At 37.7% G+C, this 15,209-nt stretch overlaps 1 protein-coding gene across 2 annotated transcripts in view; it reads left to right on the forward strand.

Annotated features, from left to right (window-relative positions):
• The window catches only part of NME7 (NME/NM23 family member 7), a 263,827-nt gene that overhangs the window by 201,320 nt on the left and 47,298 nt on the right, over nt 1-15,209 (forward strand). For both annotated transcript variants that reach the window (XM_060091294.1, XM_060091295.1), the window contains one exon: nt 6,410-6,517. In XM_060091294.1, coding sequence (XP_059947277.1) covers nt 6,410-6,517 — 108 coding nt within the window. The remainder of the gene's footprint in view (nt 1-6,409; nt 6,518-15,209) is intronic.

Here is a 15,209-nt window from a genome sequence, read left to right on the forward strand (position 1 = left end):
AAAAGACAATTAGATGGAAAGTATAAAAGAAAAGAAAGAGGGAAGATAGAACCAGAAGTTTCCATATCTATTACATAGAAACAGCTAAAGGAGAGAAGGAATAAAATGGACGAGAGAAAACAATAAAAGAAATAACAGACTGAAGGTGTGTATCTTCAAATAGGATTGGACTATTGAGTACAGAGCAGAATGACCAGTAAATGACCAATGCCTAGATAGAGAGATAATACAAAACCTTCCAGAAAAAATTAGTTACCTAAAAAGAATGGTAATCATATTGCAATAGTCTGCAATGCCGTATTTGTCATATATGCTATATATACTGCATGTATCACACGTGCATGTGCATGTGTGCATGTCTGTGTGTGTATGTATGTATGTAATTAGTAGATGCTGTGGAGGACCACTCAGATTCCCCTCTGCCCTTCAGGACTGCAATGCCCATTTCCCAGCTCTGGAAGTGTTGACTGCTGACTGTAATACAATAAGTCCCTCTCCAGAAATTTCTCTCTGCCAAAGAAAGTCATCTGCCCAAAGGCATGCCCCCTTCCCTGGAATGTCATATGTCCAGTGACTTGTCAATTTAGAGAGATAAAGGTCTGACCCCTTTGCTTCAACTGAGGACTACTCTGAAGCTCCAGGGCTTCTTGTAGGATGATCTGGGGCAACCGTTTTAACTGCATTGAACTTCAACTTCTCTCTCTGCCTAATCCTGTTTTCCTCACTTCTCCACAATAAACTTCCCTGAAGCCACTCCCCAACGAACTTCCTGCATGCAAATCTCCACCTCAGAGTTAGTTTCCTGGAGAAATGCAGCCTGTGACAATATTCTTTTCCACTACCCATGAGACATTCACTATACTTGACTATGTATTAGGATGCAAAGAAAATCTCAACAAATTCCTTCAAAAGAAGAACAAAGAGACTGCCTTCTCTGACCACAGTACAACACCCACCCACCGCCTACACACACGAACATCTTTTGAGTTCAAGTGCTGTGCATGTAGCAGACACCTACAAGAAAATAATATTTTAATGAACAGGGTGATTTCCAAATAAAAGTGGGTAGAGAATAAGTTCTTATGAAGCAGTTTAATCAAAGTGAGTCACTTTAAAGTTTTCCCCCTAATCTGAAACAATAAGGAAAGGAAACTAAGTACTCACCTTTCATTCACCTTTCGTAATTTTACAAAGTACATCTTTCTTCACAGAATGGCAGCTTACCACCACGTAAGTGGAGTAGGTGTTTAATATTGGGTATTTCATTCCCAGGAAAATTATGGAGAACAGAATGAAAGTAATGAATATGAAATAAAATATAAGGTCATCCTTATTCCCTAGTTTATCAAAATGTTTTTCTTAAACTTGATACACTTATAACTGACATTTGATAGAAACCTTGGAAGTAAGACTTAAGTAAATAAATAAACCCATGCCTTTAAAATTGCCTAAGTGATGGAATCACAGGTGTGAATGCTGCTCAGCATCCTTGCACCATTCGCTACACCTGTCATAATTTCTGGTGATTTCCATATTCATACGGGCAATCCATTCCATACGTTACTTTTCCATCTGTTGTCCTCCTTTCTTCTAACCTTCTTGCCCTCCACCTGACCTCAGCCATGGTTATACCTTAAAACTGGTCATTATAAATATCTATAACCCCCTCTCTGTGCACCTCCAGTAATTCCAATGTCAAGTATCCTATCTCTTAACTTTCCAGCTCACTTCTTATAACACACCGATTTCCATAATCATCCCATCCCACTAGGAGCTCTAATCCATTCATCTACCTTTTCATTGTCTCTAACCCCCCCTCCACCCCCCAGGACCTCACTTACTTTCGTCCTCAATTAAAATTTTTTTTGTCTATCGTTATCACTGTTTCCTTACATACACTTCCAACCCCCTTACCCCTCTCTCACTTTGTTGTTTTCTCTTGGTAAAACCCCAACCCTCATTAAATTCAGCTTTCCACCTAACCTTTGCCTGCACCCATGACTGGAGGGCACTCAGCTGTCCTGAACGATCTCCCTTTACCTTCGTGATCATTAACCTCAAGAGGGCCCTTAGTGCTGCTGAGCAGTCACATTCATTTTTCTAGTCCGTTCACTCTTCTGCTCTCTTAAAATGTCTCGTAACTCCTTTTCTGTCCTCAGATCCCCAAAACCTCTTCCTCATCCTTCCTCTCAGCTGATGACAATCTTGCTGACTTTTTCAGTGGAAAATAGAATGAGTCAAAAAAATAAAGTCTAGAGGGAACTTTAGAGATGTTCTATATCTTGTTTAAGATGGTGGTTGCTGAGTATATACATTTGACCAAATTCATGGGGCAGTGCACTTAAAACCTGTGCATGCTATCGTATGTAAGTCATATCTCAATAAAAGCTAAAAATAGAGAAAGAACTTCCATAAGTTCCAGCCACAACATAAACCCACATAGCTATAACTGGGCCCATGTACTGTCTTGATGCTCAGGGTGAATGTTCCACACTCTTAGATATAAGGCCAACTCCTCTACTTAGTCACTTGGCTTCCATCACTCCAGCAATTCTCTCTTCTCCTTTTTGTTTCATCAGTTTTTCCCTTTGTTGGATGATTCCTATCCGCCTGGAAAGGTATTATTATTTCTCCCATTTTAAAACAGCATCCCCTCCCCCTCAAAAAAAAAAAACCTCTCTTTTTTTAAAATATCTTTATTGGAGTATAATTGCTTTACAGTGTTGTTAGTTTCTGTTGTACAACAAAGTGAATCAGCTGTAAGTATACATATATCTCCATATCCCCTCCCTCTTGAGCCTCCCTCCCACCCTCCCTATCCCACCCCTCTAGGTGGTCACAAAGCATCAAGCTGATCTCCCTGTGCTATGCAGCAGCTTCCCACTAGCCATCTATTTTACATTTGGTAGTGTATATATGTCAGTGCTACTCTCTCACTTTGTCCCAGCTTCCCTGTCCTCCCCTGTGTCCTCAGGTCTGTGCTCTACATCTGCGTCTTTATTCCTGCCCTGCCACTAGGTTCATCAGTACCATTTTTTTTATATTCCACATATTTAGCATATGGTATTTGTTTTTCTCTTTCTGACTTACTTCATTCACTCTGTATGACAGACTCTAGGTCCATCCACCTCATTACAAATAACTCAGTTTCATTCTGTTTTGTGGCTGAGTAATATTCCATTGTATATATGTGCCACATCTTCTTTATCCATTCATCTGTCGATGGGCACTTAGGTTGCTTCCATGTCCTGGCTATTGTAAATAGAGCTGCAGTGAACATTGTGGTATGTGGCTCTTTTTGAATTATGGTTCTCTCAGGGTATATGCCTGGTAGTGGGAATGCTGGGTCATATGGTAGTTCTATTTTTAGTTTTTTAAGGAACTTCCATACTGTTCTCCATAGTGGCTGTATCAATTTACATTCCCACCAACAGTGCAGGAGGGTTCCCTTTCTCCACACCCTCTCCAACATTTAATGAAAAACCCTCTCTTGATTCTACTTCTCTCTCCAGTTACTACTCCATTTTTCTCCTCCCCTTTGCAGTAAAATTCCTCAACGTAGTTGCCTGTATTCACTTTTGCCCGTTCTTCCTCTCTCATTCTCTCTTGAAACCACAATAATAAGTCTTTAGCTTTTCTCCACTCCTCTGAAACTGCTCTCGTCAAGGATATCAATGACTCCACGTGGTCTCCGTGGTCTAGTGGTCAGTTCTCAGTCTTTAACCCTATGTGACTTTTTTTTTTTTTAATTTATTTTCTTTTTGGCTGCATTGGGTCTTGCTGTGTGCAGGCTTTCTCTAGTTGCGGCGAGTGGGGGCTGTTCTTCTTCATTGAGCTGTGTGGGCTTCTCATTGCTGTGGCCTCTCTTGTTGTGGAGCATGGGCTCTAGGCACGCAGGCTCAGTAGTTGTGGTTCAAAGGCTCTAGAGTACAGGCTCAGTAGTTGTAGCACACAGGCTTAGTTGCTCTGTGGTATGTGGTATCTTCCCAGACCAGGGATTGAACCTATGTCCCCTGCATTGGAAGGTGGATTCCTAACCACTGTGCCACCAGGGAAGTCCTAACCCTATATGACTTAACATTTGACACTGTTGATAACTCTCTGTCCTTGACATTTTTCTTCACTGTCTCCTAGGAAAGGATGCTGCTGCATTTCTTCTTACCATGCTGGCCGTTCCTTCTCAGTCTTCTTTGTTCATCTCTCCTCATCTCCTTGACTTTTTAATGACATGGTGTCCCTGTGCTTCCTCTCCTTTGTCTATACTCACTGCCTTCATGATCTCATCTAACCTGTAACTTTACATACCATATATATGTTATTGACCCCCAAATTGTTATTTGCAGTGTGGAACACTCCTCTGAACTCCAGACTCAGCCAATCATGTATCTGACACCTTCACTTGGATGTGTAATAGGCAACCCAAACTTAGTGCATTCAAAACCAAAATCTGGGGGACTTGCCTTACCAGATGAAGACTTATTATAAAGTTATAATAATTAAGACAGTATAGATGTAAAAATAGACAAAAAGTCCAATGGAATCAAATAGCAAACCAAGAAACAGACCCATACATCCAGGGAAACCTTTTATATAACAGAGCTATCATTGGAGATTACGGGGGAAAGAGAGAAATAACTCAAAAAATGGTGCTAGGGCAATTAAATATCCATATGGGAAAAATGAAAGTGGACATCTTCCTCACATGATAGCCAAAGTCAGTTCTAGGTGGATCAAGAACTTAATGTGGAAGGCAAAACTTTGAAGATTTTAGAAGACAATAGAGATGAGTATCATTATGCACTTGGAGTAGGGAATAATTCCTTAAGAAACAAAAAGCACAAATCGTAAATGAAAAAATTGATAAATTTAATTTCATTAAATTTTAGTATTTCTGGTCATCAGAAAACATAAAGAAAACTCAAAGACAAGGTACATATTGGGAAAAGATATTTGCATCATATATAACTGACAAAAAATTAGAATTCAGAAGGTATTAAGAATAACAAAAAGAAAAAGAATAACCCAATAGAAAAATGGAAAAAAGTCAAGAATAGGCATTTTACAGAAAAGGATATATATGAAAAGACACTCAATTTCTTTAGTTATCAAGGAAATTCGTACTAACACAATGAGATACCATTTCACGCTTGCCTAATGGCAAAAGTAAAAAGTCAGCCACTATCAAATGCTGGCTTTGATATGGATAGTGGGAATTCTTGTGCATTGATGGTTGAGGGCAGATTGTTACAGCCATTTAAGAAAATAGTCTGACAGTACTTAGCAAAACTGAATATGTATGTGCCCCCAAGATTCCAGATAAACTCTTGCACGTGTGCACCATGTACAAGAATGCTTGTATCAGAATTGTTTGTGATCTTGTGTGTGTGTGAGTGTGAGCATGAGCATGTGTGAGCTAGAGAGAGAGGTGGGAGGACAGAGAGGTGGGGAGAGAGAGAGAAGAAATTAATTGAATGTCAATCATCAGGAAAATGGATAAAGTATGCTCTGTCATACATTGGAATATATATGGTAATAAAAACAAATTAATTACAGTTACACATATTTACATGGACAAATATGAAAAACAATGCCTTGAAAACTAAGTAAAACAAGGGAATATTTAAGTAAAATTGATATTAATGGTAACCTCTGGGTGGAGATAGGGATGGGATGGAATGAAGATGGAGCACACTAGGGCCTTGAAAGTTATTGTAATATTATTTTAATTCAGCTTAATAGTGGGTACACAGGTATTTGTTTCATTATTATTTTTAAATATGTGTAGTAAATGCCTTTTTTATATGTATATTTCAAAATTAAAATGTATTTTAGAAAATTTTTAACTTAGAAAAACAAAGACTATTAAGTAGGTCATTGATACTCCCACATCTTCAATTTTTTTAACCTCCTGCTTCTTTTACCCAAAATTTTATGTTATTTGTAACCATTTTTTTCCCTTAAATGTGAGATAGCACTAAACTGATACAACTGTAACATTTAAAAAAGTCTTTTGCAATCAGTGCCATCAAACTAGTTCATTTTATATTAAATTGGTAGGATCTCTATTGTGTTTATAAAATACAAATCTTTCACAATAATAAACTGGGTTCATATTTATGTGATTCCCATAATCTGTTGATAAAAAGAGATATAATTATTATTGCCCTCAACATAGATTACAGTGGACTTTACATTGGGCCAGAGAAAAAGCTTTATGAGTGAACTGAGAATTTTCATTGCTCAGTTTTCATGCATTCATCCTGTTTCCAGGAAAAATCATTACCAACAATGTATATATGTACATATAATGAATAATTAATGAAAGTATTTCGTAAGCTGGTGATTTTTTTTTAAATTGACACTACATGGCTGACTTTAATCTGTATGTGAATGTGTCTTTATTTAATAGGAAATTGCCCGGCATTTACGCCCTGGAACCCTCCGAGCAATCTTTGGTAAAACTAAGATCCAGAATGCTGTCCACTGTACTGATCTACCAGAGGATGGCCTATTAGAGGTAAGATAAAGAAGGGTAAGCATCCTATTTATATTTCAAACTCATAAATAATCTCAGCAGGTCTAGTGTGTAAGGAACCTTTTAATACTCTTGGTTTACAATGTTCTTTGGCCATCTGATAACTTCAGACTGCAACTTTAAAAGACCAAATTGTAGGATGCTGTAGTAATGGGGTAGTCTTCAAAGAACTAAGGTATTTTTCTGATTGTCATATAGTATGGTTTAAAAACTTAAAAAGTAAAAAGCTATAGCATTGATTAAATAATGTGAAATTTATTTAAAAATCAGGTAAAAACACCATTACCTTAGGTTTCTAGTCATGGGGATTTATCAATGAAATTGTGCAATGTGATAGCATTAAAAGTAATAGCTACCATTTTAACTTAGAAAAACAAAGACTATTTTGACTTTTTATATAGCGGGTTCTGTAATAAATATGATAAATGCTTTATATAAATTATTTTTTAAATCTCCACAGCAACTCTAATAGGTTGGCATTATCATGTCTGTTTTATCAGAAAAGTGAAATTGAGACTCAGAGAGGTTATGTAACATCCTCAAATCAAACAGTTAATAGAGGACGAGGCCATATTTTGATTTCTCGTCTGTGTAATTAACATAAGAAACAATGAAAAGAATTATAAGAAGATATAAGTGAAAAATTGGTGCGGTTTGGGATTATGAAAGTCACTTCACAGCCAAGGGAAGGAGGCCTTAAAGAAAAGATTGGTATTTTTAACTTCTTATAGTTTGACTTCTTATAGTTTTGTGTCAGGAGGAGCTAAATGAAATTAAAAGACAACTGATAAATTTAAGTGATTAAAGCATGAATGACGGAAAAATGATTGATATCCTTAATACATATTTATTTTAGTGAGTAATATGTTTTATATCAAATCTATCAGTCTTTTTTTTTTTGGTATCTTTAAAGCCTTTCCCAATATTTCATTTTCATTTTCTTGCACTGAAATATTCAACTAGCCTGGAATTAATTTGCTGAATGGTGTGAGGTATGGGTCTAGTCAGCTGTCCCAACATTGCTTATTAAATCCTTTTATTCTTTCATTGTTATTTCTCATTTATTGAAAACTTATATACACCTGTTCCCGTTTCAAACTTTCAGTTTTATTCTATTGATCTGTGCCAGCAAAATACTATTTTTATTATTGTATTTTATACTTTTAAAAAGTTTTCTTGGTTATTCTCTTAAATTTATTCCTCCAAATGAACTTTACATGAGTTTACCAAGTTCTTTAATGTAGCGGTCCCCAACCTTTTTGGCACCAGGGCCCGGTTTAGTGGAAGACAATTTTCCAATGGACTGTGGGAGGAGGGAGAGGATGGTTCAGGCTGTAGGGCGAGTGATGGGGGGCGATGGTTCAGGTGGTAATGCTAATGAAGCTTTGCAGGCTTGCCCACCGCTCACCTCCTGCTGTGCGGCCCGGTTCCTAACAGGCCTCGGACAGGTACCGGTCCGTGGGCCAGGGGTTGGGGACCCCTGCTTTAACCCATACCCACAAGATGCCAGTGGAACCTTGACTGACATTATAGTATGTTTATAAATTAATGTGGGTGTGACATAACTATAATAATAGTTCTCCAACTGCATATATGGTATGCCTCTTCTTTTATGCCTCTTTTTTTATATGGGTCTTAGACATATAGCCTATTAAATTTATTTCTATGAGTTTTGTTTTAGTTGCTATAAAGAGTGACTTTGCTAGCTCCATTAAGATTTTCTGTTATAATCCAAGATGTTAATCTGCTAAAATCTTATCCAAACTGCGCCGTAGTATGAAATGTAGACATGCATACTTCTGAAACATAAAAATGTAACAAATTTTATTTTATTACACAAAGGATTAAATATTTACTTTATACTTTAACCTATTTTATAAATATTCCCTTTACCTTCTGATAACTTAGGACCTATAGGTGAGGCTTGAATTCAGACTGTTGTTGTTCAGTGAAATTGAACAATTATTAACCGTGAATTTTATGCCCATTAAAAAATGTTACTGAAGGTATGCCTGTGATTTTGCTCATACAATTTGAAATAGATTATTACTGCCTGCAGTTTACAGAGCCATTAACTAAATGATTAAAATCTTTCTAACCAAACTGCACAGGAGATTTAATTGCAAATTAATGCCTGTGTGGTTCAGAGAATTAATCAAAAAATGGAAGTTGGAGCTCCAACAGCCTCCTTTCACCTTGCTGATGATTCATACTTGATGTGCCCTGAAATAAGTCACTTTCCATGCCTCCCTTCTCTTATCAGTAAAATGGAATTAAGAGTGCTGATACCATCAAGAGATGTTCTGTTAGGGATTAACTATTTGCAGATTATCACTTAGCTTTAAATTGTAAAATTTTATCAAAACAAAACAAAACACTATGAGGCCCAAAGAGTTATCTGCCCATAGGTTTTTAAAGTGAAATTTAAAATGACTCAAAGACAAGCTCTCTGATCAGGGAAGCACTTTGCACTTAGATCTACTATTCATTAAAGGAACATCCTTTAGATGTAGAGTGACCATGAAATGTATTGCCCAATCTAGAATTAATCAGCCAGGATGTTAGGACAAAAGGTATAAACAAGAACTGTCATCAGCACACTGGTGTCATGGGTTCCCTAATTATATGGCAAGAAGGGGAAAAAAGGGAGCAGCCTACTTCTCCTTTTTCTCATGTGATGTTTACTGACCTAGGTTTTTTGTGTCATATGTGTAGAGCTCAGAAAGTATGGTTTCCATTTATATTTTGTTACCATCCATGATTTTATTTACTTACTCTTACAGCAAACAGTTATAGAATGTGTTTTACTTGCTAACATTGTGATAGGATTTCAAAACCAAGATATTTCCTCTGTCCTCAATGAGCTCACAGAGTTTTAGAGGTCAAGGATCTTAGCATGAATATTGAAATCTGATTTCATTACATGCTGCTGTCGTGACACAGCCACTTTTGTGGTTATAGGGAAAAATGACAGCATCTGTATAGTATGAGACATTCTAAGATGTTATTTTGCTGGTAACATGCACTGAGACTCTATTGGTAGTAATTATGAAGATCTTAAATTTGTGCTTTAGAGAAAGCATCAATGGAAAAAATATTTAGCTTAACTTGTAATAAAGAAATATTCATTTTCCACTAATGGAAAAGAATTTTTAAAGTATCAGTGCCCACTTCTGGTAAGGTTACAGTAAAATAGATACCCTCATATTGCTGGTGACAACTATGTGGCAGCAGATATTGAAAGCCATGGGGTTTTTCCATACACGTTGTCCCAGAATTCTTAGAATCTCACCAAAGGAGTAGGAATAGCAGCAGGACTACTAAGTGGAAAGTTTTCTGCACAGATGTTTAGTTAAGAAATATTTGTGGTAATTAAAATTGGAAATAGGGTGCATGTCTAAAGATATATCTGATGTTGTTTCCTCTGATTAGGCTTCCGTGACACCCATAGTCTGCATCGGAGGTTCATCTCTGTGTTTTCATAGCACTTTGCTTTCCTCTAATACAGTAGTGTAGTCAAGAGTCAACATAGATCTGTACTCCAGGGTGAGTTACTTATTTCATTGTGCCTAGGATTCCTCATTCTGTAAAAGGAAGATGATAGCGGTGCCTGACCTTTCAGATGGCATAGTGTCTAGCACACAGTAATTGCTGAACAAATGATAACAGTTATATTATTATTATTATTATTACAGCACATTTTGTTTGCTTGTAGATATTTCTCCATGAGACTTAGTGCTCATAGGGAAGAGATTCTGTCTTGCCTGGCCTATAAAAACTCTTTAATAAGTCATTAAAACTCTTTAATGACTCTAAAACATATAAAAACTCTTTAATAAGTCATTTTTGAAGGAAAAGACAGAAGAGTTTGGTTAAATAAATTGTAGTTCATGTACTCAGTACAAAAGTATGTAAACTTTTTTCTTTAAGGTGAAAGTCTTCTTTAATGAAGACTCTGTAGCAGTGGTTTCTAGCCTTGGTTGCATGTTAGAATCACCCGAACAGTTTTTAAAATACTGATGTCCAGACCCACCTTTAAAGATCCTAATTTTTTTTTAAAGTAATTTCAAGCTTAGTATACAAAACTTTAAAAAAATAAATGTCTGGGATTAAGTTGCCAACATAATGTCCCATTTTTCTGAGTACTTTAGTGTGTATTTTTAACATAAAGGGACATTTTCCTACATAACCACATCACAAGCATCTAAATTAGGAAATGAATGTTGATACATTACCACTATTGAATCTTCAAACTCCATTCAAGTTTTGCCAGTCAATAACCAATGGATCTTTAATAGCAAAAGGGTTCAGGTCAGAATCATGCATTGCATTTAGTTTTCCCCTTACTTTCTTACAATCTAGAGCAGTTCCTCAGATTTTCCTTGACTTTCGTGACCCTGACACCTTTGAAGATAATAAGTAGAGATTCTAATTTAATTGATTCATTCATTCCTTTGCTCATCAGAAACTTTTCTAGATGGCTTGCACCTACAGTTCTAACAAGATACTGACATATTTATTTTATTGTATGGCATATATTCTTTATGTAAAGTCATTTGTTGGCTTTCCGTTGTCCATGAAAATGCGTGATGCCTTTTTGATGTTGTGACTCCGCATTGTGTCTTCCTTCCCTCTATCCCCTTCAGCATTAGTCCTCCTCTCACCCATGTCATTGATGATACTTCTGAGGGGCAGTTTTACTTTCTCCTTGCTTTCTTTATCTCTCCCAAAGCTTTACTGAAAAAAAATATATATTCCTCTGCCTTTCATTTCACTTCTGTAGTCTGTTCCCAGGACTTTCTCTAATTACCTTCAACACTTTACATGTACTGTAATTGAAATTCTCAAAGTTGCCTAATAGGCATATGGTAGAAAATTCAAGTATGTTTGGATTTTGAATTCTGTACACCAAAATGATGCATTGGTCATTCATCCAGATTCATCAGTCATTCATCCAGATATTTACATTTTTTTAAAACTAAAAACAGCACTGGGGACATAGCAATAAACAGGGTATGCATAGCTCTTGCCTTTAAGGAGCTCACCTTCTAGGGGATAATAATCATAATAATTGTTTTCTAGAATGATGAAAATATGGGTCTTTCCTCTGTTTTTCTTTTCCAAATGTTCTATAACTTGGTTATATCACTTCTGTGGTTGTAAAATAAAAATTTAGGAAATATATAAAATATTTAATTGTATGTATGACTAGTCAATCAAAACAAGTCTGAATTTGGATATGTAATTATTTCTGCATTGATTCTTGTTCTGGTACACTCTAGAAAAAAAAGAATCAAGCAAATGCTTGATTTGAAATAAACATAGGTGTATAAACAGAAATAAACATAGGTGTATAGTTTGTAAGATGATTGGACAGGCCTGGATTTCTTGGCTGTGGTTGGTGTAGGCCTCTGAACACCAATACTCATAATTTATCTTTAGTTTTAGTTTCTGTGTTGAACGAAGAGTTATGATTTTTACTAGTACATTGTCCAAGAGGGAACAACTTGTACAAGGACAAGAGCAAATAGCTTTCTCTTAGAGATCTAAAAATAGTTTAGTAAGGCAGGGGCTTTGTTTGACCTTGACATGGAAAATGACAAGAGATAAGGGTTGAAAAACCAGCAAGGGCCTTGTAAAGTCATATTAAGACGTCTGAACTTTATCCAGAGGGCAATAGAAATGTTTTACACAGGGGATTAGTGCAATCATCCCTATGTTATAGGCGTCACTCTGGCTGCAGTGTGGAGAGCAAATCAAAGCGGGGTTGGGAGGGAGACAGACCAGGGAGAAGGCTATTAAGATAATTCAGGGAAAGATTCTGGTAGTCTGAACGGCTATGACAGTATGGATAGCCACAAGCAGGAAGTGTCAAAAGACTTTTAGGGGGATAGACGTGACAGCCCCAGAGACTGACTGGATGTGAAGGATTAACACATCCAAGGAGAAGGAGACTAGATTAACTCCTATCTCCAAGTGAAGATGGTGGTACAGAGACTGCCATCCTTGTGATGCTAAAATTTCTGGAAACCAAAGTTTTTTCATACGTTTGAGGGCAAAGCCTAACCTGATCCTCCCTCGGTATCCACAGGGGATTGTTTCCAGGATACCAAAATCTGTGGATGCTCAAGTCCCTTATGTAAAATGGCATAGTATAATCCATCCTTTGTGCCCATGAATGCAGAACCCACATATATAATTTTTATATAACCCATTTAATGTGACTGTTCACACTGCTGCAGAAATATTAATGTATTAAATAGTGGGGGAACTTCCCAGATTCTTTGTATAATGTATCCCAGGATGGTTGTGAGAACTACAGTTCTCACTTCTGTGTTCCAGGCTTGAAAAAGGGGAAGAGCAGGGGGCAAAAGGTGGAAAGTGCCGGCTCAGCCAGCACCCTCCTCCCCACCCACTTTAAAAAGCTTTTCCAGAAGCCCCAGCCAACAACTTCTGCTTATGATTTATTGGCTGGAATTTAGTTCTACAAGCACCCCCTTTTTCAAGGGAAGCTGGTAAATGGAGTTCTGTTAGTTGAGAATCATTAGTACCTCCAGCGAAACCAAGTTTCTACTAGAATGCAGAAAGGGAGAACGAGCACTGGGGAGGTGACGAGCAGTATCTGCCATAGGAGGTCAACAGGGTAACAGGGGTATTTAGCCAGGGACCGGCTTTCTGGTAGAGTTGGCCCCTGCCCTTCCCTAGCACGGGTCGTTCTCAAGCTCCTTCCCTGATCAGTAGCATCTGCATCAGCTGAGAACTTGGTGGGAATGAAATTCTCTGGCCCCACCATAGAGCTACGGACTCAGAAATTCTGGGGGTCGAGCCCAGGAATCTGTATTTTGATTCTGATGCCCCTAATGTTTGAGAATCACTGCCCTAGTGCAGTGGTTCCCAGCTGATGGCATGCATCAGTATCACCTGCAGAATTTTTAAAACTACATGAGCCTGGAGCTCCATCATAGAAAGTTTTGGGTTAAGTAGGTCTTGGATGAGCTTCCTGTATCTGTAGTTTTTAATGTTGCAGGTGATTTTGATATAGCTAACAATTAAACTAGCATTTGGAAACCACGGCCCTTCAGACTTTTTGGAAAAAGTTGGTCATGATTCTGCTTTTGAGGGAAACCTAGACCCTGTGGGCAAGCCAGCAAAGGGATTATTTTGCTTGGAAGATTCAGTGAGAATTGGAAATAGGAACAACCTCTGAAATTTGAGGGGATCTGTAGCCTCTGTCAATGGTTTCAGCTGCAGCCAAGGGTTATTACACTCCCAAGGGAGTCCCAGTCTCTGATTGGGGACATCTTTGGCTTCTCGGGAAGAAGGCAGCCATGACTTGGTTGAGGACCTGGGTTTCTTGGGGAAAGGCTCAATGTTGAGGCTGCCAAAATGCCCCTCCAGGAGTAACTAGAGGCCTGGGGTACATGTGTGTGTACATGTGAGCGTTGATTCATGCTAGGGCTAACAAAGACAGAGGCCCTGGGTCTCTCACAGCTGAAAACAGTTCTCAGATCCTTCACATCTGCACTCGCAAATTAGCTTGGGCATGTGGTTCACAGTTGTGCCAGGAACTAAGTCATGTCTTTGCACACTGCTGGTTGTGTAAGTGCCTTGAGGGCCTGGACCTCTCATAGATTTTTGTCTCTCTAGTACCTGCCTTCCATACTGCAGGCTTTTAGTCAATGTCTGTTGAGTCAGTGCAGGGGGGAACTGGGAGAAGGTATCATGAATGGGGTCAGTGCACCTTCATCCCCACTTCTGTCTTCATATGGCTAAAAAGTCACAGCCTGATGAGGGTGAGCCCTACTTTCAAGGGCCACATCCCACTATTCCCTCCACTTACCAGTTGTCAGAAACGTCTACTGCTGCCAGCATCTTTTATTGCTGACTGTGTATGAAGGTCAAACCTGATACATGTGCATGTGGAAAGCTGATGGTTTGCATAGAATTTTCTTCCTTCTCAAACATAATATTTCAAAGTCTCTACATTAACCTTAAAAACATCCTGAAAATATAAGAAGCATTAGGCTATCAAATTATAATTCTTTACAGTCCAGTTAGTATTTCATCAGAATTGGTTATTTTCTCGGATAAAAGAATCTGTAAGGCACAATTTCACGTTCCCTCCTGTATCCTACGTGGAGCTCATGTTCCTTGCTAGATTGCAGACAGTCCTCACACTATCTCAGTAATAAATGGATCTCCAATATTTCCCTCATTTAGCTTAGGTAGGAGTTTAATTGTTTATTCAAGACAGCAGATCTCTATTAATAAAGTGCTGGAATAATTTATCCTAAACAGTCGTAATACCTGTTTACTTCATAGAAATTTCTATAGACGTTAATACTATAATAACCATGCAGTCATTATATTCAGTCATATATATATGACTGAAATGACATTGCACAAAGGGAGTTCACAGGTCCACAGGTCTTTCAGTTTCTCAAATACAGCCTCAGCTCCAACTTTCTTTAGATTGACTGACTTCTCATTCTGAAGAGTAATTAGCCTAATCACTTAAGGTCTATATTTAGCATTATTTTTCCCACTTTGAATAGGCACTTATGAAGTCATTCACTGTAGACTCTAGGAAGTAAATCTAGATTAATTCCTTTGGAAATATTGATTAATTAATAACTATGGCAAATCCATACAAAATAAATTAGATAAAGAATCA

The sequence above is a fragment of the Mesoplodon densirostris genome, chromosome 2 (assembly GCF_025265405.1).
Source record: "Mesoplodon densirostris isolate mMesDen1 chromosome 2, mMesDen1 primary haplotype, whole genome shotgun sequence".
NCBI lineage: Eukaryota > Metazoa > Chordata > Mammalia > Artiodactyla > Ziphiidae > Mesoplodon > Mesoplodon densirostris.